At 39.3% G+C, this 27,662-nt stretch overlaps 1 protein-coding gene across 13 annotated transcripts in view; it reads right to left on the bottom strand.

Moving 5' to 3' along the window:
- MARK3 (microtubule affinity regulating kinase 3) overlaps positions 1-27,662 on the bottom strand; it is a 63,315-nt gene that overhangs the window by 9,613 nt on the left and 26,040 nt on the right. For 6 of the 13 annotated variants that reach the window (XM_065838236.2, XM_065838237.2, XM_065838238.2 and 3 more), the window contains 12 exons: positions 25,432-25,480; positions 24,730-24,795; positions 22,450-22,520; positions 16,911-16,967; positions 15,808-16,044; positions 15,597-15,716; positions 14,780-14,879; positions 14,402-14,514; positions 13,488-13,641; positions 11,813-12,030; positions 6,474-6,577; positions 627-884 (listed from right to left, as the gene is read on the bottom strand). In XM_065838236.2, the coding sequence (XP_065694308.1) occupies positions 627-884; positions 6,474-6,577; positions 11,813-12,030; positions 13,488-13,641; positions 14,402-14,514; positions 14,780-14,879; positions 15,597-15,716; positions 15,808-16,044; positions 16,911-16,967; positions 22,450-22,520; positions 24,730-24,795; positions 25,432-25,480 (1,547 nt within the window). Of the gene's footprint in view, positions 1-626; positions 885-1,604; positions 1,770-6,473; positions 6,578-11,812; positions 12,031-13,487; positions 13,642-14,401; positions 14,515-14,779; positions 14,880-15,596; positions 15,717-15,807; positions 16,045-16,910; positions 16,968-22,449; positions 22,521-24,729; positions 24,796-25,431; positions 25,481-27,662 lie in introns of all 13 variants that reach the window. The other 7 variants (XM_065838229.2, XM_065838230.2, XM_065838232.2 and 4 more) reach the window with 2 other exon arrangements.

The raw sequence follows: 27,662 nt of genomic DNA, 5'->3' as shown, positions 1-27,662 counted from the left end.
CACATGAACTGAAGGTCAAAACAGGAGTAAGTTTTCCAATGTTTGACCAGACTCTTGCCTAGACTGAAACCATAGCTCTGCCATTATTTTAAAATGATGTATGCCAGCACTACTGTCAAAACAAGCTTTTGTCTACTGCCCCTACCCTTTCACCTGCGATACTTCTATTTGTGTGTTACCAGCAAGATTATTCTGGAAACACTGATAGCCTAAGTGATTGAGGAACGCAACTTGAGCTTCTAACGCTGCATTAAATATTAAGACTGGGATCCTAGTTTATACCGTCTGCTGACAGACCGTGCAGTCAGAGCAAGCTGCTTTTGAACGGAGCTGAAATGTTTCAGCTCTGCAGCATTTGTACCTCAGATGTCAGGATGAAGAGCACAGAAAAAACAGTACAGACTAAGGTGTCCCACTTTTTATCCCACTTGATTCAACTGCTAAAAACAAATGGCTTCTGTAACCAAAAAGAATTATGAAAAAAATAAGCCAGTGCATTTTGAGTTGCAGAAATTGTTAAGCCATTAATCAGAGAATGTGGACAAAATCACCTAAGCAATGAACTACTAGATATTTCTACTACTCGGTAAAAAGGAAACACCACGTTACCATTTTCAGAGGCTTACCTTCGCGTTAGTTTTGAAGTTAGTTTACTAAACAGATTAGTGGAACCCCTGGTTCGAGTCTGTGAGAGTGGTGTTGCTTCATGGGACAGACTGGGGGAGGCCGGGGGCCCGTTGTAGGTGGCGGTGCGTCGCTCTCGGAGCTGGCCGTGGAACGTGCTCCGGCTGGCCGTTCCTCTGGGGAAACGAATACGATCAGGTGTGGTGGCACTGCTAATGCTGTGAGTTGAAGCAACGGGAGTTCTTTGATCGGGAATAGCGCTAGAGCGGAAAACAAAAAAAACAACGCTAGAACTTCTTTACGGGAGCACTACAGCTCTGCAGGAAACACAAAACACTACGTTTTACAGTAAAGCATAAGCAGACAATTTTATATAGGCCAGAGTTGGAAATATCAACATTATTACAGCATCGTATGGAATCAAAACTTGTAAGAAGTTAGGATTAAAAGGCTGCCGAAACAGAAACCTACATAGGCAGAACAATGCAACAGGAATATCCTGGAAAAGACCAGATACGCTAGGCATGTTTCACTGAGAAGACTGATAAAAGAATAGATGAGTAAAGTTTCCTTCCAGGAAAGAGAAGCAATAGGTAACTTTAGTGTCTCTCCCTCCACATTCTAGATATACATCTCTGAAAATCTTGCTAATTTGAAAGTATCCTACACCAAATTCTCAACAAGTGAACTGCTCCAAGTAGTGAAGTCCTTCAGGACACAGTTAAAGTCTCCCAAACTTCGACAATAGGGAATGTCCAATAGTCCTAACACTAGGAAAAAAATTAAGGTTCATTATTGCAGGATTATGTCACAGACAGCCTGACACACCACAAGACAAATGTAAACATGACAAAAAAAAAATGAGGAAACACACATCTTGTGGGCAATATATACTAGAACAATCTAGGACTAAAATTCCACAGCACAAAGTTAAGAAGCAGTGGGTATAAGTTAGTGTCACAACGATTTCAGGTTCTTACATAGGCCTGAAGTTATCTGCGCCATTGTCTATTGGAGGCAACATCATCTTCGTGTGCACAGAGGCTGACATGGACATCGACTTCTGATGTCGCAGCCGAACACTGGAGAAGGATGTGGTACAAACTGAGGCAGGGCTAGCTGCGTAAGCGAACATTTCTGTCAGGCTGTGAGGGGGTTTGGGTTCAGGCAGAGGCAGAAAGAAGAGCATGATGGACCAACAACAAACTGCTGCATAGAAAAAAAAGCAAACTTTTCCTTCTATTAACTGATTTATCAAAAAACACGAAGTCTAAAAGCCCTTTTCTACGTAAACAGCAGTAACTACCCTACTCTCCCCTTAAAAAGCATCTTTACTATAGCACTTGACATCTATGAAGTAATAATTCTCTTACCATTAGCATTAGTTTGCAGTGATACCCTCCCCTGACATACAGAACCTGAATAACTCAGTGTTCTGTGCCAAAGCACTGGTATAAAGCACTCATGTAACTCGTACTGATCTTAACATTAAAAGATGCATTAAAAAAGCACCAACTTCACTTTCCAAGAGACTGATGATAGCTCCATTATTGCAGTGAAACACTTTGTTTTCAGAATATATCTGTGTTAAAGGAAATCACTGTAAGTTGGGCAAGCTGTCAAATCTCAATCTACATCTGATAACTGAAGAACTTCACAGGCACAATCAAAACCAACATCATATGATTTTTAACAGGCCCAAAGAGGCCCATACTAAAAGGCAACTATTAATCAACCTGTACCAGTAAGAGGCAATGAATAACACTCAAGTGTTCTCTGAAGAAAGAGGTATGACTATTGAAGAGCATCTCGTATGGCTTGGCCATGAACCTCAAATTCTCCAAATGACCATTCAGGCTTTGAAGGAAGGTGATTTCATAGCAGAATGGCAGTAGCTGTCAGCTGTATAATACATTAAAATATGAGCATGACATCTTTTTCTTTCTTTGGGCCAAAATACTCTTTGTAGCCTTCACATTGTTTAGTAACAGTAAGGATGGGCGAAAACTGAGAGGCCACAGATGTATCGGGCCTTTCAGGTTACACCACGTGTCATTCATCTTAGGTTTGCTTTAAAAGTGAGGCAATTGCAATTCAGAAATATTGTTCAAGGTTAAGAAATCAGTAATCGTCAGTGTCAAGTTACTTCATGGTTACACATACTGAAATTCAAGTCCTGTTATCTCTGGTATGTCAGAATTTGCAGGGGAGAATGCTGGTCCAGCTACAAGTTATTAGCTGACCCACTTCTCAGGCTTAGCTTCCAAAGCACTATTAGCAAACACCCCACAGCTCAGACATCAGAGCTGCTGGCTAAAACAGTTAGTGAAATCTACCTCTTTTTGCTTTGTTGTTAACTTTTCAGAATGTAGAAAACTTCACCCGAGTCACGCACGCATCTCTTCACAATGCTGAATCCAGCAGGATGCCAACTACAAACACCACTACAAGGAAGGCTGCAACACAGCCCAGCTTTTACCTTACCCCAGGGTATAAAGAAATCATACAGTAATGAAGATTCATCTTGAAAGCAATATCCTGAAGTCAAATAATCCCCAAATAATTGGTCAGTAGCTTCGCAAGCACTTCTAGTTCCTTTCCTCTCAATTTGTTGTAGAAGATAAGGAGAAAGAATCTAGTTTTACAACACAATAGACCCAAGTTTTATTTAGTCACTTGCCTCCAAAGATGTCATAGCTAACGGCAGCAATAAGGTACTACAGCTCATATTAAAGCATTTATATCTCTTCCTCTGAAGCTTTGCTAGAAATCAACTTCCTTGCATTACTAGCCTGGGAACACAGAAACTGCGAGCTAACATTCACCAATTAGTGCCAAGGCTTATTAAAAATCTGAGGCTGCTGTAAATCATTTGTGCTACAAATGATTTAAAGCAATTGCCTATCATTATGAAGAGTGTTTTATGAGTCCCCAAGTGCGTTAATTAATGCTCAGACTTTGGAGGAAAGCCAGAGCCATCTCCAGCAGAATGCCTGTGTCAGCCACACAATGTGTTAAAGTTGGGATGTGAGACTTAAAACCCCTTTGTTTCGGCCAGTCTGGCACCGGGTCTGCAAGGCTGCTTTCTCTAGCAACAAGCCTTGTAGCTATCGATTCTTCAGAGTTCCCGTACCTTCAGAAATAAGGCCTTCTCAGAATTCAGTGTGCAAGATAAAAACAGAACAAGCAACATGTTAACGCTTCCTCTACAGAAAGAACAGAGACTTTAGATGCGTACATCTTGCCTTTCAAGGCGAGTCTCCTATGTTTGCACTGGGCCACAGTCAGTATCTGACTGGATGTGGAAAATCTAAAATCCAATCTGCAACAAATCATTTACAGTAATCACTCTTGCCTTTCACATCTGCCACCAACAGACATTCCAAAAGCATTTTTAACAAAACCTTGGGTTTATACAAAGACCGGGTTCTACTCCACATCTTGTAATAGTTTTTCTTCCATTAAGCAAGTTTCTAAAGTTACTTTCTGCCAAGCTGAGAATACAATAATATTAGAGATACTACAGAAACACCTGAAGGCAACAGAACTCATTCTGAAGAGCCAGTCCCATCAACAGCCATATGTTGATTCAGCCTGCATTAAAGGCCCCTGCATTTCATATGACCAGTCAAGCCTTTGCCCAGTTACAGCAACAAAATATATTCAGACATAAATTCTGAATTCTGTGCCAAATCACAGTGATTCTGAAACTATGCCAAAATGAATGTGCACTTTACTGTTGAAGAACTTCAGACAATGAAAAGTCTCCAACTGTAAAACAATCAGCAGTACATTCTCATTATCTTTTCTCATTTTAACCCTCTAGAAAGAGCAACAAAAGTAGTAATTACAAATACATGACAAAGCTATGAAGTTTTTTTTTCCCTGACACTGAAAATATAAGTGCTCAGACATTTCAGTTGACCTAAACAGGGCTAAAGTTTGCAGGAGAGGCAAATGATATTTGGATACTGTATTGACAATAAAAAGTAAATTACATAAAGATAACCAACTATGGATATAGAACAGAATTAATGTAGTTGCCAAGTACTACTCAATGCTGACTTTGAGCTTACTGCCAAAACGTGACAAATCTGAAAAACGGCAGTTTGCTGAGAAACTCAAAGCTGGGAAAAAAACCACAACTTCAAAAGACAGCTCTTTACGAGTATGAAGTTACTCCCAAATTAAGGGGACATCTGAATCTCAAGCATTCCTAGTAAAAAATATCTTGTAACTTTTAAAAATTTAATAAAGAAACTGTAGACAAGATATTGCAAATATATTAGCTTAAAGATGAACAGAAATGTTAAACCAAGAAATCAAGTAATCAAATCTGATCAAAACCATTTTGGACAGAAAGATTCATTTTTCAAAGAGAGTTTGGAAAGAAAATTTAAAAAAACCCTATTAACATATCAAATCAAAGAATGGATGGTGGGATTTAATCTAAACAAACTTGGTAACATTAACAAGGACTAAGCAATGAAGGCTGAGACAGACACACTAAGAGACAGTACCAAATAGCTATTCTGTACTTCACAAGACAGCTGACAGGCCAGCTAGACTTTTGGCACTCTTCAAACTTATACTTGACTTTTTCCTTAATCACTTTCAGTTTGCAGAAAGCTAGGAGAAAGAGACAGGGTCAACATCATGTTCTTTATCCCTAGGCTCCAGGAGTCAAGCGAGGGACAGACAAGATTTTCCATTCAACACCAGATTTCACCGCTCTTCCTTATAAACTGCTGAAAGGAAGGGGAAAAATTCTGTGCAAAAAAATGGCAGATCTTTCACCAACTTCAAAACCAGTTAGAAGTATTTTATTTCCACCTTTTACAATTTATCACAAAGTTAGGAGGGGGTAGAGAAAATTGGGAAGAGTAGGAGAGAGGTACACCTTCCTCCAAGACTAAGCATTTTTATTAAGCACCAGCTATCTGGGCACTCTCCTGGCAATGATCAACTACTTAACTGCTACCGGCTTCTGAGACCAGTAAAATTCTGTGAAGCACAGTTAGTTGTAACTTAAAACACCTAGGTCAGCCAGGAAATATGGTGCTATTCTTCACTAGTGTTATGCTGTACCTAATGTCTACACTGACTGTTATATTTATTTTCTACAGCTCTCCTCAGTCACAGGAAGCTGGCACTAGATGTGGCTATGGTGCTAACACACGAGCTGGTCAACTCCATTCAATTCCACTGCATGCTCCAGTCAGGCTTGCATTCAGGAAAGCAAGAGAAAACCTGTTTTCACTTAGAATGTGGAGATATTAGTGCTTCCCCCTTCTCAAAATGAGCTGTGTAAATGCTGGGAAGGAGTTAGACTACAAGAATGTCAGTAAGGAACGTTATTAGTCCAAGACAATGGCCTATCACTGTTTCACCTTTGCTCAGAAAAAAGTTACTTTCTCCCTGAGACTTTGTAGAAAAAGTGGTATTCCAAATAAACCCAAAGTACAGTTTAGAGTGAAATGTAAAGAGAAAATGGCCCAAGAGAGATGGACTTCATAGTATCACACTAACCAAGCCTCTTCTGCAAGCATATGTTGTTTGGCCACAGGCATTAACAACTGATTGAAGGTGAACGTTGCACAAATATGACATGTATTAAACCAGAAATTAGGATCTTCCTTTTACATTTTAAGTATAAAGATTGTATGAATTAGGCATAGAAAACAAAACAAAACAACACAACATACTTACTGGTGCTGCATAACCAAAGATCTGTACTCACCTTTCTTTAAGAATTACATTAGAATACTGCTGATTTTTAAATTAGGCACTACAGTTCTTTGGAAATGTGAAGACAAGGGACACACACCATAGGAAGACATTTCATGTACCTGTTCTCCTTGCCATTTTGTATCACTGAATGCCTATCAGCAGTGGTTCTTTCACTACAAACATATGTGTTGCGCCGTGTCATTGCTCCGGGGGCAGTATTATTCTACAATTAAAAAACACAGGCTTGTTATTCCTCACAAAAGGCTTTTCTGGGGTTAAGTCTACATAAAACTGAAGGCTGTTTTACTTCATGCTCATTCTACACAGTTATGAAACTTACAATATTTAAATAAATTAATATACAAACCCTTTCCAGTATTTTTAAGGAGTAATGCAATTAAAAAATATTATTCTAACAAGTTGTTTTATATTTCATGTTGAAGAGTCAAAAGCAATATAGCTTAAAGTTTTTAATTACCAATGTTCTGAATTACAAATTCCCAGCATGTATAGCATTCATCTACACCTGGACAGCCTATGTCTTTACAGCCTGCTTTTGAAATACTTTACCACTTGTAGATTGTAGAATTTTCCTTTAAGTAAAATGATACCCTTAAACAAGATAGGAAAAGCAAAGACTTAAGAGACAAATGTGGTAAAATTCAGTGGGAAGGTAAGCATGGATTTTAAATATTAAAATACTATAAAACACTGGACAAGTTTTAAGAACAGGGAAGAGTAAGTCAAATTAAAGACACAAACTGCAGAGACTTTCAATAAGACATTTCAAAAAATATATATTTAAATACAAGCATAATACACCAAGGACAAGAGAACCAGGGGAACTTACACTACAGACCTTACTTTAGAGGGGAGAAAAGAAATAGAATTACTTTGCCTCTGTCTTTACAGAGAAAGAGGGTGGAGATATGCCCAAGTTGGCGGTCAATTTTCCAGGAACGACTGAGAAGCTAGGTAATTCACAGATAACAGAATTATAAATAGTTAGATGCAATTACTGTAGGAAAAGCATGGTGGTCCAGATAAACATGCACCCCCAGGTTGTAGAGGAAGTAAAAGCCGGCAAGCTGTATATTTTTTCTCCCCACCCCAAGAACATAACACAGGAAACTGCATATATTTGGAAAGTGGAAAAAACCTTTAAAAAATTTCTGTAAAGAAAAGGATCACAGGGCAAAGCAGGAAGCAGAATAGGCTATTAACTTCAAACATCACTGCTGGGGGAAGTCTTGGAGGAGGCCAGCTTAAGGGAATGACTGGTCAGCACCTGGATAAGCACATGTTGAGTAAGGATGGCCACTAAGAATCAGGCAGGGGACTTCATGCTCAACTAACCTTGTGGAGCTCTTTGAAGAATTACTGCTATGATAGACAAGGGAAATTCAGCGGATTTTTAAAACAGCATTAAGAAAAGGTTTCACATAAATGGTCACACTTGAGAATCATGGGAAGAAGGATAAAAGAAAAGACAGGAGAAACTAGTTCAAGCACAAAAGGAGAGTAGCCAAACCTTTTTTGCTTCCGAACCTGAAATAAAACTGTTAAAGTGGAGTATTCTCAAAAACCAACAAAAGTTCCTCCAGTGGCTTAAAGCAAAATATTTGCTATACAGGGAGTCTCAAGAAGTGCAATCCCCGAGCTGCAGATCTAACAATGAAGCTGTCTTGCCTGTTTAAAAGGCTGCTGATCTGTTGTACCTCTTTACGTGAATGTACGAAATAAAATTAAAGCACACGCTGTGCAACCTCCTGATGTTAAAAAGTACAAAGATCATCAAGAGTATTTTAGATTAGTAGAACTATTAATTAAATCATAAGATGTATGCAGTTGTCTCAAGAGTTTTCAAGTATTCTCCACCGGGTTTTCCTTTGGGACAGGTATGTACCAAGCATAAGCAGCAGTCCTCCTGGCCCTTTCTGTGCACTTTATTCCCTACACATCCCTTGTCTACAAATCTATTTATTTATTTAAAGAAAAATCCACGTTGATTTTTCTATTTTCCTCTGACACTTGTCATTGTTCAAACTCCCCTCTCTTTACTAAACTTGCAAGCAATGAAACACTGAACCTCACATGAAGTTTTGTTTACATGTTCTAGAGAGGTCACGCTGCGCAAGCCACTATGTGGAGCCCTCTCAAACCAATGGTACATTGAAGTATCATATACTAATATTTGCATATCACTTTGACCTGTCTTCCTGAACATATTGGAGAATGAAACACCTAGAATATCTGACAGTGTTTTCCTAGTGGGAAATATGCGGAATAATGGGTGGTTTCCTTAAGCATCTGTTTCCCTTGAGAAGACATCACATAACATTAAAACGTACTGTGATGTTGCACATCTCGAAAGACAAGACAGTAATCTCTGTGCTGGATCAAACTTGAAAGACTCTGTATTTTCAGGTTTGGGAGTGGACAAGGTTTGATATTCATATCTGAAATCAGAGGACGCTAAACATGTACTTTCCCAGCTCTTTCTGGAACACAAAGACAGAAGGATCAGTACATATTGTTGTGTTCTGCTCAGATTTCAGAGGTGGCAGGAGGAGATTTAAGCATTTCAAGCTTTCAAATTTCAGTTTTAGCAAGAATAAAGTCTTGGTATTGGGGCATTTACACTTTTTAGCATACGGTCTCTCATGATTCATCATGGAAGTTCTTCAGCTACAACATTATTTGTTGAGCCAGTCTACAGACAACTCATCTCTAGACGTGATAAAAGTGCACAGCACAGGAAGCCTGAAACTGGTGCCAGCAGCACCACACTCCTGATGGAGCGGCAGCCCCCAGGGCCAGGGTTAGTGGCGAAAGTTCATCCTCGTGGTGTTGCCTGCCACCTTTGCAAGAGGTGCTGACATTGCATGTGCACATGTTGAGACTTCTGAGCACGTGCACAAGGTCCAGTCAGAGCGGAGAGGATGAATCTGTGGTACAGAGTCCCCTTTTCCTAGAGAGCCTTGTGCCCACTGCTCAGGCAGGTTGTTTCATGTTAAGAGACATCATGGCGAAAAGAAATTAAAAACTCTCAAAGAATCAGCTTCTGACTTACAATAAGGAACCAATCTATTTACTTAAGAGTACTAGAATGTATTTTAGTCCTAAATGATTTTCCAAACATACCATCTATTCCCCTCTTTCAGTTTTCTTAAAGCTATACTAAGGGTTCTAGGGCAGTCTTGTTCCAAGCACTGAGGAAAAATCCAAAGCTGTGAGTAATAAACAAGAGTTATTGAAATGAGGAGCTATTAGTTGCTGTAGTCTGTTTCCATTATTAATTTGGTATTTGTCCAATGAACCTGAAGCTTTTAGTGCACTTGTTCAGCTTGCAAAACTATTTAGTTTGCAAGAGTTTAAACACTCTGTCAACTTTAGAAGTACAGCTTGGAGCCCCTTACTCCAACCCCAGACTTTAGTTATCTGCTGTACAAGCACAACTCTTGTCCTTAAGTGCATGCTTGTAAGCTTTGTTATTTAATAAGAGCAGCACACAACTGACTAATGCTCTCCAGCAAGGACCAGTTCTACTACTTTCACTGTATCTATCAAAGTAATAATTGCTTTTAAACAATATTTTTCTGGTTCTTCAGTGATTTTCTCATATTACTAATTTTTGGACTTAAGTGCTCAGTGCTCACAAACTCTCTACACCTAAAACTTTTTCAGCTTTAGGACAATATGGTAACTCCAACACCCTTTTTTTCCTTCTAGATGCAAGCCAATACTGTGAGAAATAACACTCTCTAATCAGTTCCAAGAATTGTGTAAAAAGTCCGTGCTTCCCTCCATCCTCAGCAGCCAGAAGGCAAGAGACTCATCTCTAGCAGGGAGAGGGAAAAGAGCACTTGCACATGTCTGACATGAAGAGCTACAAACAAAGACAATTTTAAACACTAACTGAGTGACATCATAAGTCTGAGTCCATGTTCAACACCTTGTAGCACTGCTTGTAAGAGATCACTTGGATCAGTCGCGCACTGAATCAGAATAGAAAAGCATCCTACGGTTATGAGCTGAATTTGAAACAACATACTGGAAGAAAACCCCAGAATTTGGGAGTGGTGTAGAATAGCAGATCAAAATACTAAAGATACTAAATGTAAAATATGTTGTAAATGTGATGCAAAGCTCTTGAATAAGGCATTACACAATACCAGGTGAAGTCCAGTGTAGGACAGAACTAATTTGATTATCTTACCATTCTAAGACTCAGTAGCTAAAAACTGCCATGTAAGAAGAAACAAAATATGAATGGTTTCTGGTCTGAACAAAAATCAAGACGGGAAAGGGTGAGGGACCACAAAAATCACAGAAGGGTCCTCCAAGGTTATGAGATCTTGTTCTTGTTCATGAATAACAGCTGCTGCAGTACAAGATGTGCCTTTCTAAAGAATCTCTTTAACTGAAATCCTCCAGCCAAGTCACTATCAGCCACTGAGCCAACTAACAATACAGAGCAAATAAAGCAAACCAAACCTTATTCTACTTCTTTTGCCTCAGACTGTCAAAAAGCTGTGAGCTCAGAAGTCCTGTTCTCATTTAAGTAATGGCGCTGAGTGTATGACCACAGCTTTGTGGGATTAGTCTAAAAAAACAACCCATTGCAAGTTGAATAAAGGACTGGGAGGCTATTTCTTCTGAAAATTAGAAATTTTCACAATACAAAATCCCAAAGTTTCAGAAATTAAATGTTACAAGACTCAAGAGTTACTACATGAGAACGGATTTCCAACTCTGCCTCAGAGGGAAGCACCGCAGAGTCTACCACTTAAAGTCGAACCACACAAAGGATTATTTTGGTACACTGCCTACTGCTCAGCCCTGCAAATTCACTGGTTAGGCACCTTAGTGTGTTTTGTTGTTGAGGTTTAGAGGCAGGCAGGGAAAGCTCACGAGGACAAAAGCCATGCACACTGCTTTTAAATGCAGGTTGAGATATACCTTTGCATAATTTTTAGAGCTACATTTTTTTTATAATCTTACTATCCATATCTATGACTTGGAACAGCCTGTTTGAGAACAAAGATTAGGCTGCTCCTTATACATATGAGACTATAAAATAGGATAACAGAGTTTTTATTCTTCTGTACAGAGGCCACAGTTGGTGATATCAGAAATAACTCACACAAAACTTCAGGGGACAGCCCTCGGCTTCAGTTTTTTTTTTTTTTAAAATGATTTTTAATACCCAAATTATGTCTGTTCACTAACAGCTGTTAGTGCTAATTATTAATGTGTACTAACGATTTCGGGGATATTAAGAGGTAACTTAAGTAGCTGACTGATGCAGGAGCAAAAAGAAAGCAAGAGTAAAAGATTCCTACATTTGCTCTTGATGAATGAAACAAAATCAGCACCACTGATAAATCACAGATATAGCACTTTTTCACCCATCAAAAACATTTCATGGTTTTGATAAACGAGCGTTTCTACTTACACTAGGAACAGCCGAACTTTTCTTACGTTCAGGAATATCAGCCTTATTGGGATTGCTGGCATTTCCAAGCATTGGACTAGCTGGTGCAATTCCTCTCCCTCCAACAGCACTACTGCTGGATTTTCTTGACTGAATTCCTTCCTCTTTGAGGTCACTGTCTGTAGTACTAGTCTGGCTTCTTTTGGGGTATGCCACTACTGAGGGGATGGATGGTCCAGCTTAAAAAACAAACGAAAGAATCAGGAAAAGGATTTTTCTTCTCAGAAGTTCAGTAGCTATTTACCACTACAATGGATATGTGTTCACACATGAGAATCAAAACACTTAACACTGGGAATCAGGGTTGCAAAACGTAATTATGTAGATTATCAAAAATAAGACAGAAGACAGTAAAATATTGTGAAAAACAGGTGAAGGCACTACTTGATTTCCATGAAAGAATTATAAATTTCGTGGAGGCTTTTGGTGTTTTGAGTACTGAGACTGGTTTGGCTTGCTAGAAAAAATGCTCTAAAATCATCTTAAAGACACTTAGCGAGTATCTAACTCATTCAAACGAGACGATCATTAGCACAAAGCTGGCACATGCTGTTCAAGCCGATTTCTGATAAAACCAGGCTCTTGAGACATGTACCTGGTGACACAACCCTGGAGCAGCAGCAGCACTAACAGCCAGCACGCCTGGAACAGCCCAGAATTAGCAGTGGTTTGTCCCAGGTGTGCCAGGAACACCTGAGAGTGGGGCAGCCCCTTCCACTGTCCCAAGCTGCTCTAATAGGTGCCTGGACATGGGGAAAAACCTGTGGGGATGTCAGGACTGGGTTTTCTCCTGTCTCAATTATAGTTCCTCTAATGAGGATACACCAAGACACATCAACTTTGTAGTTTAGTGTTTTAATAATGATTAATTAAAAAGTGTATGCATATACACATGCATAAAAAATACATCTATATATAAAAATATACTAAAAAAGCACCCCAAAACACAATAACCATCATCCCAGGAAACTATCCAAAGGAAGCAACCTCTGAATGCACTTGAGGTATTTAAAAGTAGACCTGAACAGAGACTCCTTTTACCAGTTAGTGTCTGGGCAGGAAGATGTTTAGAAAACCTTAAGCTACTATCTTGTACACTCATCAAGCAGAAGAATTCCAAGTTTGTCTGTGTCACTGATCTTTAGAAATTTAATTCCTGCAGGACAATCAAGTGACACTATCCTCAGGAAACAGGAAACAAGTAATATTGGCAATCTGACATTTTTTCAAGTTTTAGTCACAAGTTGACCTACTAGTGTCAAAAGAAAACAAAAGCTGAAAAGACATACAAGAGCATGGGGGAGGAGTGCTGTGCTTTTCATGAAAAATGGGCTTGCAACATTCTCTTCAATTTGTGCAACAAGACTTTCCCAGCACGGTCAGGAATGCAAGGGACGACACAAGGCAGAATAGGAGAATTAAGTTCATGTATTCAGTGCTCCTCTAGAAGTGTTTTTGAAGGCTTTATAACAAAATCAATTTAAAAAAAATAACTACTTGGTAAATTATTTAACCACCATGCTGTGAGCTACACTGTTGTCATCCTCGTTACCTTTGGGGGATGGAGACAAACTCAGAAACCAAATGGAACTGGAAGTCACTTTATTCTGCAACACTGAAGATGAGAATTGCTCACCGTGATCGCTGTACCGGCGCTGCTTCTGGCTGGAAGATATGCTTCTCTGAACTTTGTGATGAGGAGATTGTCCAGTGCTATTATTAAGATCACTACTTGGCCTAACTTTGGCAAGTGACAGATTGCTGCTGGAGCTTGAATCACTTGCATCCAACTACAATACAAATGAGAGTATTAAAACAAGGAGTTCAGACAGAACAAATGAAACATCCACCACATTACGAGAGCAGTAACAGGGAGGCAGAACGAAGATGGCTTGGGTACATAAGAAATTTTGTGACAACAACTAAGTTGCTTAGAGGCCAGAACTTCTCTCAGATTCTTGTGCAACTGTCCCAGGTGAAACTCAGTAGAATTTGCAGCTCCTCAAAGGACAATTAGATCAAGAAAATCCAGCTCTACTTTCAGTACTCTGGCCTCAGAGTCCTCTAAGATTTTAAGAGAGGATACATTTAGTAGAAGCCACCACACCAGCTCCTCTAACAGAGAACTAAGAGCAGCTTACTGATGTGGAGCGCTCTCAGGGTCATATGGAAACGCAATCTACAAGGCAAGAACTTTTTCAGGTTGATCAGTCCTGCTCCTTGATTCTCTTAAATATTTACAGCTGGCACATTCACACTTGACTAGACAGGACAGTAACTGGCATACAAAGCCCTTCAGAGGAGTGACTGCTGAGCAGGCAGGGTGGTTTTGGGGAGCCTCAAGGCAAGAGTTTACTGACTCAGATCAGGGTGAGGACAAACAGCATCATTCAGACAGTTGACACTGGTGATTAGAATAACGTGATTTACAGTGCAATGGACTTTTGTGAAAGAATGCAATGCCTATGTTTACTGACTTAACTTTTGCTTCTAGCTTTGCTAAAGACACTTTCTGATTCGTTTCTTTGCATTTGTACGAATGGAACTTACCTCAGACGATTTCCTTCCTAGCAGTAAGTATGTGGCTGTGATTTCATCATACTTCATTTTACTAAGGGATTCTTGAATTTCTTCTTGAGAATATCCCATTCCTACCATAATATCTAAAAATAAATACATGCTTTTAAGTAACAGAAACCCTCTGCTGTTTAGGTTGGTGGAATGTTTAAGTTTGAGGGAAACAACTCAACATTTAAAGAACTAAACAAAACAAGAACATTTAAAGAACTAAACAAAGTGCAAGAATATAAGCCTGTTGAAACATCAATATTAAAAGTTAGTTACTTTTTCCAAATAGCAAACAGAGTGGTGGAGGGAAAAAAGAAACCCACCCACCAATACTATCATATTCTGAAAATACTCTATTACCTATTCTTTTCTGGTCCGAGATGTCTAGTTCTGGTTCAACAAAAGGTTTAAGTTCATCCTCCTCGTGCCCTGCGTTGATCCACCTGTCCTTCATAATTTGCTATACAAGAAAGAGTTTTGTCAGTACAACACACTTACCAGGAAAGAAAAGGAGTTGTTGAAAGAACAACTTCCCCATTCACCAAACACTAAGGCCTTTTTCTCATTTTTCTTTTCCTGAACAGGCCCCAGAACCTACTCAGTTTTGTTTCGCTCCAGTGAGGAGAATCAGCTATGCACATCAAGTGAAGCTGCTTCCCAGTAAGCTGTATTCCAGCACACAGCTGAGAGCTAAAAGCATGTAACACGGACCAGGAGCAGCCAGACAACTCTGCCAAGTCCAGTAGGTCCAAGTTTGACTATAGAAGTCCATGGAAGCCAGTATTGTTCTGGCCTTTCTCCTCCATGACAGTACAAACTGCAGGCAAAAGGCAACTACAACATAACCTAGCAGTTAATACTTGTAGTTCACATCATAAAATGTGGAAAATGCCCTGGTGGATCATCTCTTAATTCAGGAATCCACAAGGTAACCATCAGGAAAAGTGTGCACATGCAGTGCAGTCTCACATTCATTTTGAAAGTAACTGTGGAGTCATCGTCTTGTAATCCCAGCAAAGAAAATCTTAAAAAATAGTCATATGCTTTACTTAAACCACCCCCCAACCTACTCAAAATAAACTACTCAGGAACAGTATGACAACGTTAAGTTACAGCTCAAAAAATCAGTGCAAAACATAATGTCTAGGTTTGTGATGCACCTCATTTGTGCCATTACCTCTAGAGTGCCTCTTTTTGTTGGGTTTAGCACCAGGAAGCGTTTGAGGAGGTTTTCACAGTCTGTGGACATGTAGAAAGGAATCCTGTATTTTCCCCTTAGCACTCTTTCTCTCAGTTCCTTGGTAACAGAAGAACAGACAGTAAGCTGTAAACAGCAAATCACTTAAAACACTAGGTAAACATGCCAAACATGTTTTACCAAAACGCACCTTTAAATTCTGTCCATCGAAAGGAAGAGATCCACTCACAAGGGTATAAAGAATAACACCTAAACTCCAAACATCTACTTCAGGTCCATCATATTTTTTCCCTTGAAAGAGCTCTGGAGCAGCATACGGTGGGCTGCCACAAAAGGTGTCCAGTTTATTTCCGACTGTAAACTCATTGCTAAAACCAAAGTCAGCTATTTTAATGTTCATATCTGCATCTAGCAATAGATTTTCAGCCTAGAAGAAAAAGAATGGTTTGTAAGATGAACTTAAAATACTTGATGTAAAATGCTATTGTCAGTGTTTACTCATTCTTAAAAGGTAAAAGCTGAAATATCTGCTAACATGCCCTTACCTGCAAGGTCTCTAGGTATGCTTTAGTCTATCATTCACATATCCCCTATTTTGAAAATCTCTTGTACAATGGCTTCAGACTATGGGAGCTGTTATGCTACTTGAAAACCATGTTATTACCATCTATCTGTTTTCTCCACAGAAAAGCATCCTGAGCTATTATAACTTACATTTTTGATCTGTTCAGATGAAAACAAGATATAGTCTCAGTATCCATACTTTAGGTGGCATTCTTGCAGAAGTCTGCTAATACACATAAGCTTCAAACTTTTTTCAAGTGTGGGTTTTTGCCTTTTTCTTTAAGTTATCCTTAAAGAAAGGATATACCACTTTATGTCAAGCTACAAAGAAGCCATAGTTCAGTTTCATCATCACAAGCGGTAATGCATTCTGTTCGAGACGAACACTTGTCATACCTCTATCAAACTACGTTTTCGTTAAAGATCTCTCAGCTACCACTGACCTGCATCAGCTTTGAATCTGACCACAGGGTGAGAGGTTATCTTTTAGCAGCCATTAAATTTCTATATTTGAAAGTCTTACAAATCCTCTTCCTTTTATTTGAAATGGTTCTATACTGTAAACATTCCTCAAAACTTGCTATAACACACGCAAAAAAACCCCAAAAACCCACAACAAAACCACCCACAAAGGAAAGTTTACTATACACTACATTTTATCCGCACAATAAAGATCACACCCACAGATACAGGGGCTGCCACACATTTCACACACTTTTTCCTACTCACCTTGAGATCTCTGTGAACAATATGCTTTTGATGGCAATACTGCACTGCAGATACTATCTGGAGACAAAACAAGCCCAATTATATAAGTGACATTTCAAAGAGACGTGAGTTCTAATCAAAAAGTTTAATATTTATTACTAAAGTTGCCATGTACTTATCCACTCAGAGCCACATGACCAAATACTACAGTGACCAGTGCATTTGGGGGAAAGCTGCTAAATAACTTAGGTGTTTGTTATTTGATCTATTTGGTTTCTACTATACTTGAAAGAAGATTTTGTCTTTCCTGTGTGGCTAATTATAGACCAGTAAAAGCAATGACTTTTAGAAAGGTTACTGAAGTATTTCCATTCCAGTACTGTACACAGCTATAAAAGCTTTCACTCTAGACTGAAGTTTTCCAGTCCCTCTCCAAAGGTGATTTTTCATGTCACAGCATGGAGAGAAAAGGGTAAGAAATGGGCACAGCTACTAGAGAAACAACAGGGAAACTGCTTGTTTGTCAAAACCTGTGCAGTGAGAAGCAACCATGCACCTGACAGACATCTGATAAGTGCAAATGTCTTATACTTTGTACACTGTATAAGAGTAGCAAACTCAATGGAAAATAGTCTCTGTGTCTCAAATGTAACAGAATTATTTCTCCTAATTTCCAAACATCATTAAGTTTTTCCTGCTTTATACAGTAAACTATATGAGCTCTTTACACAGTACAGTGTCCAAGTACATTGCTTTAGAGTCATAAACATTGCTGCAGAACCCTACATGTATGGAAAAGCTGGATGAAGTCTTATTGTTACATGATCACAAATGCAGTCAAACACATTTTATTGTCATGCATGCATGGTCAGAATTGATGCTGTGTCTTCTTAAAATAAGTGGGACTGCACATAAAACATAATTTACTGTAATAACTATGCTTAAATAAATGCATTTCCATTCTTCATTCAAAATTAAGAAGATTTCCAACACTGAAAGATAAGGTATCATTGCTGTTACAAAAAATAACTCACGATCAGACCACCCAACTTAACGTAATGCTCCTCCTGTACTGGTAAGCAGCAATGGTTTTCTCTCAGTGCTCAGGGAAGGTGAAGGTAAGGTTCTTGGTAGGTCAAACAACTGGCCTACCAGTCAATTTTTCATTTGTAACTTAAGCACCAATATTATGATCTTTGTGTCCCTGTGCTATTGAATCACACATATGTGCAGAATGTCACCTTAGAAACTAAGCAGTGTAAGAAAAGTTGAAGTATTTCCATTCCCTATACTTTCACTTTGTTTTTCCTTGCTCCTTTATATATTGGCTCCCTTTTTCAGACTCCGAGTTCAGGTTTTTACAGTTACTGAAACCACCCCAGTTCCTCCATATCACCACTTGTATCATCTATTTGGTTTTCCTTCTTTTCCTCTCTGCTCACACTGCAGGTTCCTCCAAGGCTGACAGCACAACAAACACCTCAAGCTTTATCTGTGACTGCAGAGACACAGCACTGTACCATTCACTCCTGAACTGCTTTTACTCTATCTAAGAGCGGAAGGTCTAGCAGACGATCAATCAGCAGTTTCCTTTGGAGATGCTTTACAACTACGCTGCATTGCAACAGGATAGCACAGAGACTGCAGAGGTGAGTCTGCTCTAAATGGAAGGGAAACAACGCAGTGGGTATGACATTAATCATTGATGAACAGCCGTCAAAACTGAATGAAAAACAGCACAAAGCACGGCTGCACTGGATCAAGTGCCTTGTCTTCCCCCTTCCATCACGATTTCCATCAACAGCCCCCTCAATCCAAGTCTACTGGAGTGTGAGAAATCTGCTGACACTTGGCAGGTGAGGAGGAGAGGGGAAGAAACAGCAGATCTTTTTGCTAGAGGTAGCAACTGGAGCATTGGAATTCATTTATTGGGAGGGATTTTGAAACTCTGTGTAATCATAGGCTTTAAAGGACAAGTTAGAACAAGTTATCTCCAGGCAGACAAACCATTCTTCATAAGGATTAAATGACAAAAGGACAGATAAATGACCTCTCAAGGCCCCTTCCACACTGCCACAAGTATTTCGTTTCTTAACTGGAACATACAAGTACAATGTATCTGTGGATTTTTTTGTTTTCCAAGATCTGTCCTGACATCTACCAGCATTAAAAATTCTAAACTGCTTCTGCAAAACAGTGGGAAGACAGAAGGAGGCCAGATCTATTCGGCTGCAGCAAAGGAAGAGAGGGAATTAATACGCATGGATTTTGGGAGACCCCCTGCCTGGAGTCTTGGCTTCCCATTTTTGCATTCATTCTTATCCAGATGGGCAGATTTTTCTATGGAAAAAGGATGGTAAAATTGAACTAGAACTGCTTGGAAGCCTGTAATAGGGAAAGAAAAACTAAGTGACATTAAGAACGCAAAATGTTCTGGATACGAATTTCTCACACATGGTTGCACAAAAGGATCTTGAAATGGAGAACTGCAGAGCATGGCTGTATTTTTAGTGTTTGCACCCTCTCCTGTGTTCCTTGTGAAGCGTGACTGGAATAATATGATCACCGTCTTTTACATTCTTTCTTTCCTGCTAACAGCCTGAAGTATGTGTAACAAAATGGACAAAAATATTGTGGTTTTTGTCCAACAAACAAAGAGGGGAGCATTACCAAATTCTGCTCGGTGCCTGCTGGAGAGGAAGTGCCTCCCCAACTAAAGCACAAGTGTTTGATGCAGAAATCACATCTACTGAAAAAGAAACACGATCTGAAAACACGATCTAATACAACCTATTGTAGGAACTAAGCTCAATACCACAGCACAACTGTTTCTTCAGTTTAAAGAGAGCTACCGCCTGTTAAACCAGTTAGTGAATTTTAAAAAATCCATATTTTGTCGTAAGTCCCTGTCTAATGTAAGAACAGCTGCAGCGAATCAGATGAAAGGTCTACAGAGAGCATTTTACCTCCAACAATGGCTAAAAGCTGTATGAAGATATTCTGGGTCTACAGTAAGGTGAAATGAATAGTTTTATGACCTGTAAACCCAGTAAGACCCAGTTTCCTTTGACACCGTCGCACAGAGTCCTGGTGTCTAATAAATGCCAAGCTCTGATCAAAGCTGCCTGACTCCTGTCCTGCACGCATGCTCTTCTCTCTAGCAAAGCACAAGGAGCTCGTGCTATAGTTTCTCTCCCTGGGTTATTACTAGGATTCTTTCTTTTGTAGGCGCTCGTGCTTTTGAGGTTCTCAAGAACCTCCCATCAAGGGAGATGACGGTTCTCTAAAACTGGTTGAGGTTGGTAGCTGGGAAGTCGGCTGTCGAGGGAGGACAGAGCACAACTGCCTGCGCCAGGAAACAAGACTTGTACGAAGAAACTGAAAACATGCTTTTGTGTATTTCATTGGATTCGAGTGAGGCCATCTATATATCTCTACAAACAGCATTTAGTCTACTGAAGTACCAAGTTAAAAAAAAAAAATCAAGCTAAGAATCTGAAATACATAGAAATATCAATTCTTGATATGTCCAACAGCCAGCTCAGCGGGTAACTGCCTTTTAAATTCCTTCCATCCATATTTTGAAAAATGAAGTTACATATATCCTGTACTACCCACATAATCCCATAAAATTAAGTACTAGATGTACCTGTAAAACATGTTTGACCTGTTTCCACAAGTTTTCACTTAAAGGGGAATCAAATTGTTAGAAAAAAAAAAAAATAGTTGTTGAACAAACGTGCAATTTGAATGGAATTACTGCAAAATCTTTTTCCATGCAACTCCTGATTAAAGAAACTGAAGACAAACAGCAGAGTACCATACCAGCAGAAGGTTTTAAAGTTCACAGCTGAAAGAGAACAGCAAACCCTCTCAAGTTACTGTGAAGCTCTTCAAGTGACATTACAAAGAGCAAAGCAACAGTCTGGGATTTGGAAGAGATGGGTGAAGCGGGAACGACTGCTCCACAACCCATCACATCTGCCCTAACGCAGCACAGAAACACATACCGGAAACCTGCAATCACAAAGGAAAGTTCTCTACCTGACAGACTATGAAAAGGAGGGAAGCAACTTTAAAAAGACATAGAAGATTTTGTCAAAGAAGAAAAATTTTCCTTAGTATCAAGCCGTACAACTCCAGTAATCACAAATCCATTCTGGGGATATAAAGTCTGCAGCTGATTTTTTTTTTTTGGGTTGCTTTGCTAGGTTGGTTTCTGGTGCTGTGTGTGGCGGTTGGTATTTTTGGATTTTTTTTTTCCTTCCAAAAGAGGGTAAATATAAGATTTAAGCAGACGAAAGAAAACAAAGGAACAAGGATTTCACAGAAATGCTTATGTTGTTTCCTTATGTTGGGTTAAATAGGTTTCTTTTTTTTCTTCCATTGCTACTTTTGAGCTTACTGTTTATATTGCTTTCACACAATTCTTACTACATGAAACAGAGGGACCAAAGCAGTTGTGGCACAGTTTCCTAGTTTCCAAATTGTTCCTTTCTGTCACACTACCCACACTAGAGAAGTATAAAAGTTTTCTTTATCAGGTATTTTGTGAAAGTCATTAATAAATTTCCTGAAATCGCATATATTTTATCAAACTACTTCTACTCCTGTATGGCTACGCTTAAGAAATGAAGCTATTGGAGCTCCCCCCACACTTTCAACAGTGAATCTGACTGTCAATCATTGCTGTAACTCACCAGTTCAAAAACCCTACATATTGTTCAATAAAACACTCTTGTCCCTGCATTATTTTAAAGTGTCATTAAGCAGGAGCATAATTTGGATATTTATTACTTTTCACAACATTATCTAGGTTATTCAAGTGACCCAAGGGATGAAAGTAACGCAGGCATTTACAAATTTCTACACAAGAGCAGAAAACAGTCAGACCAGTTGAATGAAAATGAAACTATAGATGCTACAAGATCATTTGGATTTTAATTAGTAATGCAAAAATATTTGGTTATGTTCAACACTGTAGAATGGAAATGCTTTTTACAAATCAATGAAATTCCAATATCTTTGCAGGGCTAGTTTAACCATCATAAAGAAAGCTAAATTAACAAGCCTAGAAATTACTTTTCCATGACTTTTTAAAACAACTATTAAACTGCATCTTTTCACGTAAGCAGGAGGATGTGAACGGATGCCTGCTACAGGCAGTACCTGCATTTTGAAACTGGCCTGTTTGTAGCCTGTTACATTTGAACAACTCCCCAAAGGTTATAGACCAGCTGATCTAAGGACATATGAAATCAAGCCAGAGGAAATGAATTTTGGAACGGAATACACTTCCAAACGAAGGAGTCACTGTGTTCTGGCACTCCTGGATGCTCTGGCACGCAGCACTAAGTAAACTGGCACCACTGAACGGACTGCTAACCCCTTCAATGTATTACTGCAATTCAAGTTTTTCTCACTCTGGGCTACAAGTCCACAACATGCTGAACACTGCTAGAAATCAAATGCAAAGGACAGCTGTTTTATTCATTTCAGCATTAAAAACGGGAAGCGGTGCAGGGGGGGGAGAGCTGATGTATAGGAATGTTATACATACCTGTCTAAATTTAGCTCTAGCCTCCTTTTCCTTCATTCTTCCATGTGCAACCAGATAGTCAAACACTTCCCCTACAATTCAATAATGAGATCCATTAATGACAATTTCAGAACACAGAGATTCTTCTCTAGCAGTTGCCCACAGCAGCTTCACAGGAAAGACTGTACTTCAAGGTTATGATTAGAGGTTAGCTCAAGCAAACAAGGCACAGCTGCTACGCAATTTACTGTACTGTCATCTCTTATACAAGAAAATAACAAGACTTAATGAATGACTGGATACAGAGGAAAAAAAAAGCCACACATTTCCTTCCAATTATTTATGATAAAAAATGAGCAGAGTACTTCTGTTTTGTAAATAAAGATGACATGTACCCTTTCACAGACTTTCTCACAAGGGTTTCTTTTGCCTCAAAAAATCTTCATATGTGACAACATCTGATGATGGAGATTAAAACAGTACTAAAGATCTGTTGTGTTTTAGATTTTTTTCCCCATAAATTAATCCACTCATTTTATAGCACATCAATACAGACTACAGTGTTTGAGCTTTAGGTGCAGCCAAGCGGCCCATGAAACACTGACATGTTTGTGAGAGCATGGGAGACTTTCTTTACTAAAAAGGAATAGCCATGTACATAAGAACTCCTACAAATACAAACTAATACGCAGTTTTAAAAATTCTTTGCTGATATGCAAAAATCAATAAAAACTTCAAAAGTTGATCAAATATCTAAATATTCTCTACTGAGCAAGGAAACAGTTTTGTAGATCACCACCACACAAGGGAAGAGCTGAGTAACTTCACATTTCTTTTTTAAAAAAAGCAACTCCACTAAATTTGAATAAAACACCCAGAGTCATACAGCAGGAAAAGCAACAACCGAGTAATCCAAGGGCACGTCAGGATTCTCTACAAAACAGTCTTACTTCCCTCTGTAGTGCATTATTTAATACTCAACTCAGGTACCTCTCTTAGCTGTATTACACAGCTGTTTCTTCAAGAACTTCGAAGGAATAAGCCTGAACGTTTTTTCATAATGCAGGAAAAACGATACCAGAGAAAAAAATATCCCAAATTTACGCAGCGTTGCAGTTATAGCCATAGTTTCTTTCATCCTGCAGTGACAGACCCCATGTGCATCATGTGTGACTAGTATCTTGATAAAGATGAAATCTGGGAAACCGCTGCCCGCCACTGAGATTTCGGGCCATCCCTGTCTTGCACAACACGGCACGAGTGAAGGGTCCTGCTCATGGCCTTTTACACCAGTATGGTACCTGCCTCTCCATCACCCTAAGAAAGATCCTGGGCGCTCTAGAGAACCGCTGGCCCTTCTACCTCCCAGAAGATAATCACTAGATGGCAACAGGATTTCACTATTAAGTCTGGTACCATCAAACAGCACAGAGATGTCTATACAAACACCTGTGCTAGCCAATATTTTAACGGTATTGTACCAACTTAGTCTGTTTAGACAAATCTTGTCTGATCATTTAGGAAGCTGCTAGAAGAAAACACAGGAGGGTAGAGAATCATAACCCAACTCATAGTAATTCATTAAACTCCACATAACGTAGTGTCAGAGACAGAATTCAATGCAAGTTTTCTCAGAGAAGTAATCTCTGTATCTCCCTCCCAGAACTAAAGGAAAGCCTCAAATATCTGAGATTCCCAGATGCTGATGCTAAAGGGTCACACTGACAAACTGAGGGCTATTACGTTTTAGCCAGCAAGGAGTAAGTTAAGGCCAAATAGCTTAATTCTAGCTCTGGTGAAAATATCTGATATTGCACGATTCGTGCTCTTCCCCTCCGCCCCTGCCCTGCAATCGGGAAGAAATGCTTAAGTTCCTCCTGAAATGGCATAAGGCTAAGCCTAACAATTCTTGACAGGAACAAGTCTGTGATTAAGATATATCAAATGTCATCAACATCTGAAAAACAGAAGTTGCAGTACTCATGCAGGGAGCTGAATACAATAAATCGAGAAGGTTGGCATTTGTTACAGACAGGAGCAATTGATACCCAAATAAAGATTCCCATTAAATTTGAGTTATGAAAACAAAGCAAATGTTGCTAAGTTAAGTAAGTTCAGAAGCTGGTTTACAGGCTATAATTAATTATGTTGCCCAGAGAACATTCAAGATTTTTCTTAAGATTTTACACTATCATGACATTAACATTTGCTGAAAAAGACAGCAACGCTTAAAAGAAAACAAGGGCTTTCTCCCTCTTCGCAATTTGTTTCCATGTTCCATCACAGTAGAGAGGTACTCACCCCCACTTGCATATTCCATTATTAAATAGAGAGTTTTTTCAGTTTCAATGACTTCAAATAGCTTCACTAGAAAAGAAAACCAGGAAAAAACACAAAACAAACAACAAAAAGCCTCACTATTTGCTTGCTGCTTGACAATATCAAACTATTACTCTAAAGAAGTATTTCCTGTCTAATGTTCCTAAATGGAAAATACGGTAACACATTTGGTAAACTCATACAGAACAACATTTTCTCAAGAAACAACACTTTCTTCTGTTACATGAGAAAAGCAACTAAATTAAGTAGAATTTCCACAGATTTGAGCATCAGCTATAGCCATTTTTATGCACTAAACTGGCGTACATGGTCACAAATGAGTTATCTGTCAGTTTGTTGACAATACTACGTCATTTAAATGTCTAAACCTGAAGAACTTCTTGACCACTTCTTCATTTTGGTATACACTTATTTTTAATGACAGCCTGAATTTAGTCAAAATCAATATTATACTCAAAAGAAACAAAATTATCAGTTAGCTATGTTTAAATGGACCAAAACCTTTTTTAAGTACACAGCTCTGAAAAAGTATTTATTACTGATACTTTACAGTAAATTGACACCCTAGTGGAGAATTATCTTTTAAACTCATACCACAACTACTTTAACAGTGAAAAAGCTAACATTTCTTCAGTTGGAAATCATGTGAAAGAAACAAGGTACCTATATTTGGATGATTTAAGATCTTCATTATTCTTACTTCTCTAAAGAGCTGAAATAAACATAAAATGTGAAATAAGTTAACAAAACAGGTAACACCCATTCTTCTTAAAGTCTGATCATTTTGATATGTAAACACAAAAGGCAAACATTACTATTAGCATTTCAATGAAGTTCATGAAATAAGCACTTATTGGAGGGAAGAGTTAAGCACCTGCTTCTTTTAACACCCCTCCCCAGACAAATCAAACCTCAAACCCCTGGAGACACCGAGAAGTGCTCCAGATGGCTCAGGACAGAAGTGATCGTAGCCCTGTTGTTCGCAGACTTTTGGGGCCAGAAGATCGACTCGAGCCCACGCAGCTTCTCGCTGGTCAGTACATCTCACACCAGCTTTCACCCCTTCATGGAAAATTCTGTTTCCAAAGTTTCGTGAAACCTCACCAGAGTGTATTTTGAAGACTGCTGCACTACGTTACTGGTGTGAATCCATCACTCTTCAGTACTTTGTTAGTCACAGAATTACTGTGCCACACAGGAATTCACAGGTGAAAGATCAACTGCTTATACCACACAAAGTGTTACCCAACTACACCAGCCAGAAGCAAGTCTGAAGGAGAGATGGGCCGGCAAGTCTCGCCCTCAGCCCTGCACAAGTCTTCTCATGTGGCAACCGAGGCGCAGCAGCATCCAGCCCGGGGTTTGTCCCTGCAGCTCTGCTGACTCTCCAAGCCTGCTCAGCCAGTACAGCATGCTGAACGTACTTGCCAAAATTAATAGGGCAGAACGCAAACGATGTTTTCCTGACCCAACAATGCCCAGCAGCCAGAAGAAACACCATTACTTCAAGGGTACAGTCTCAAATTCACTATCCACCTTCCCATGCAAGAGTATGGTACCACCTCCCCATCCGGAAGCACTGGTGTTAACCCAGACTGAGCATGAGGTCCAGGAAAGAGTTTAACAGAAAATCTCACAAAACACACAACTCCCCAAAATAAACACACTCCATTTCCTGAGTCTTCTGTTGCAGCCCCCTTGCCCGCCTCAGCACATCTGCTTTGGCAGGATGGGTGATGAGGGAGCACAAGTGCCCACTTCAGGCTGCAGGATAACACCATGGTGCCACATCCAGAAACCACACGCAGACTGTAAGGAACTTGTTCCAAACCCTCCCATGACACCAATACCCATGTGATGAGGGTCTTGCTTGAGTAGTTATTTCCAAAGAGTTCAACTTTGCCTGTCATACAGAGTAAACTTCGTCCTTCTGCAATTGGACCACAATATGGGAACAACATTCAACAAAGCACAAACAAAAAAGTCTGTCAACTATCAGCTGTTAATTATTTTCACCTCTGAAAACCCTCTTCTGCAAAAGACAATTAAAAGATGCAGATAAACACATAAGTGTAATACCAAAAATGCCACAGCTGTCGTTACTGTAATATAAACATTGTTTTTAATGAAAGTCATTAATAGCAGATGAAGTAAAAGTAGTCCCACTTCTTCTAGAAAAGACCCAAGATAAAAAATTATTCGAAAAAGCCTGAAGTGCAAATACTATTGTATTTGGAAAACTCAAATAATTCTCTTTTTCAGCAGTTCGCTATATGGCAGTCAAGTGCGTAGCTGTTCTCCTTCCGCATCTCCCCCCATGCCAGCCCGAGACTCCAAAGGGCTTATGCTCTTAAGCCCTGATTATTTTCTAACAGCATGCTTCAAACCGTGGGAGTATTTAAGAGGTTTTGTTATAAATCTAACGTCAACTTCTACAGGAATACCAGTAACCTAGCAGATCATATTGATCTTAACGTGAAGAGACTGAAGCAGAACGAAAGCAAATAAGAGATACCAGCATTGTTACTAACAGTAAGGAAGCAAAAAGTGCTGCTGCAAGATTTGCCTCAGGTCAGATTTCAGATAAAGTGAAAACATTTAGTATGTCCACATGTATGACTAACGACTCAAAAATCTGTAGGTGCACTTACTCAATAAAAGCAGAAAAAAAAAAAAGTGAGACATAGGAAACAAACAGAAAACAACCAAAGAATCAACAAAATAAAATCCTTGTGCATTTGTGTCTTTTAGTAAAATAAAATGTGGGGGTTGGGATTTCAATAAATAAGCGGGGGGAAGGGGAACACAATCTGGAAACCTGTTGTTCTAACCATTCTCTGCTTTCTGATGCTTCATTGAAGGGTAGGATTTGGGGAGCAATCCCCATTGCACCG

The sequence above is a fragment of the Patagioenas fasciata genome, chromosome 5, assembly GCF_037038585.1.
Source record: "Patagioenas fasciata isolate bPatFas1 chromosome 5, bPatFas1.hap1, whole genome shotgun sequence".
NCBI lineage: Eukaryota > Metazoa > Chordata > Aves > Columbiformes > Columbidae > Patagioenas > Patagioenas fasciata.
The sequence above is the reverse complement of the archived record's forward strand: the minus strand, read 5'-3'. Positions and strand labels throughout refer to the sequence as shown.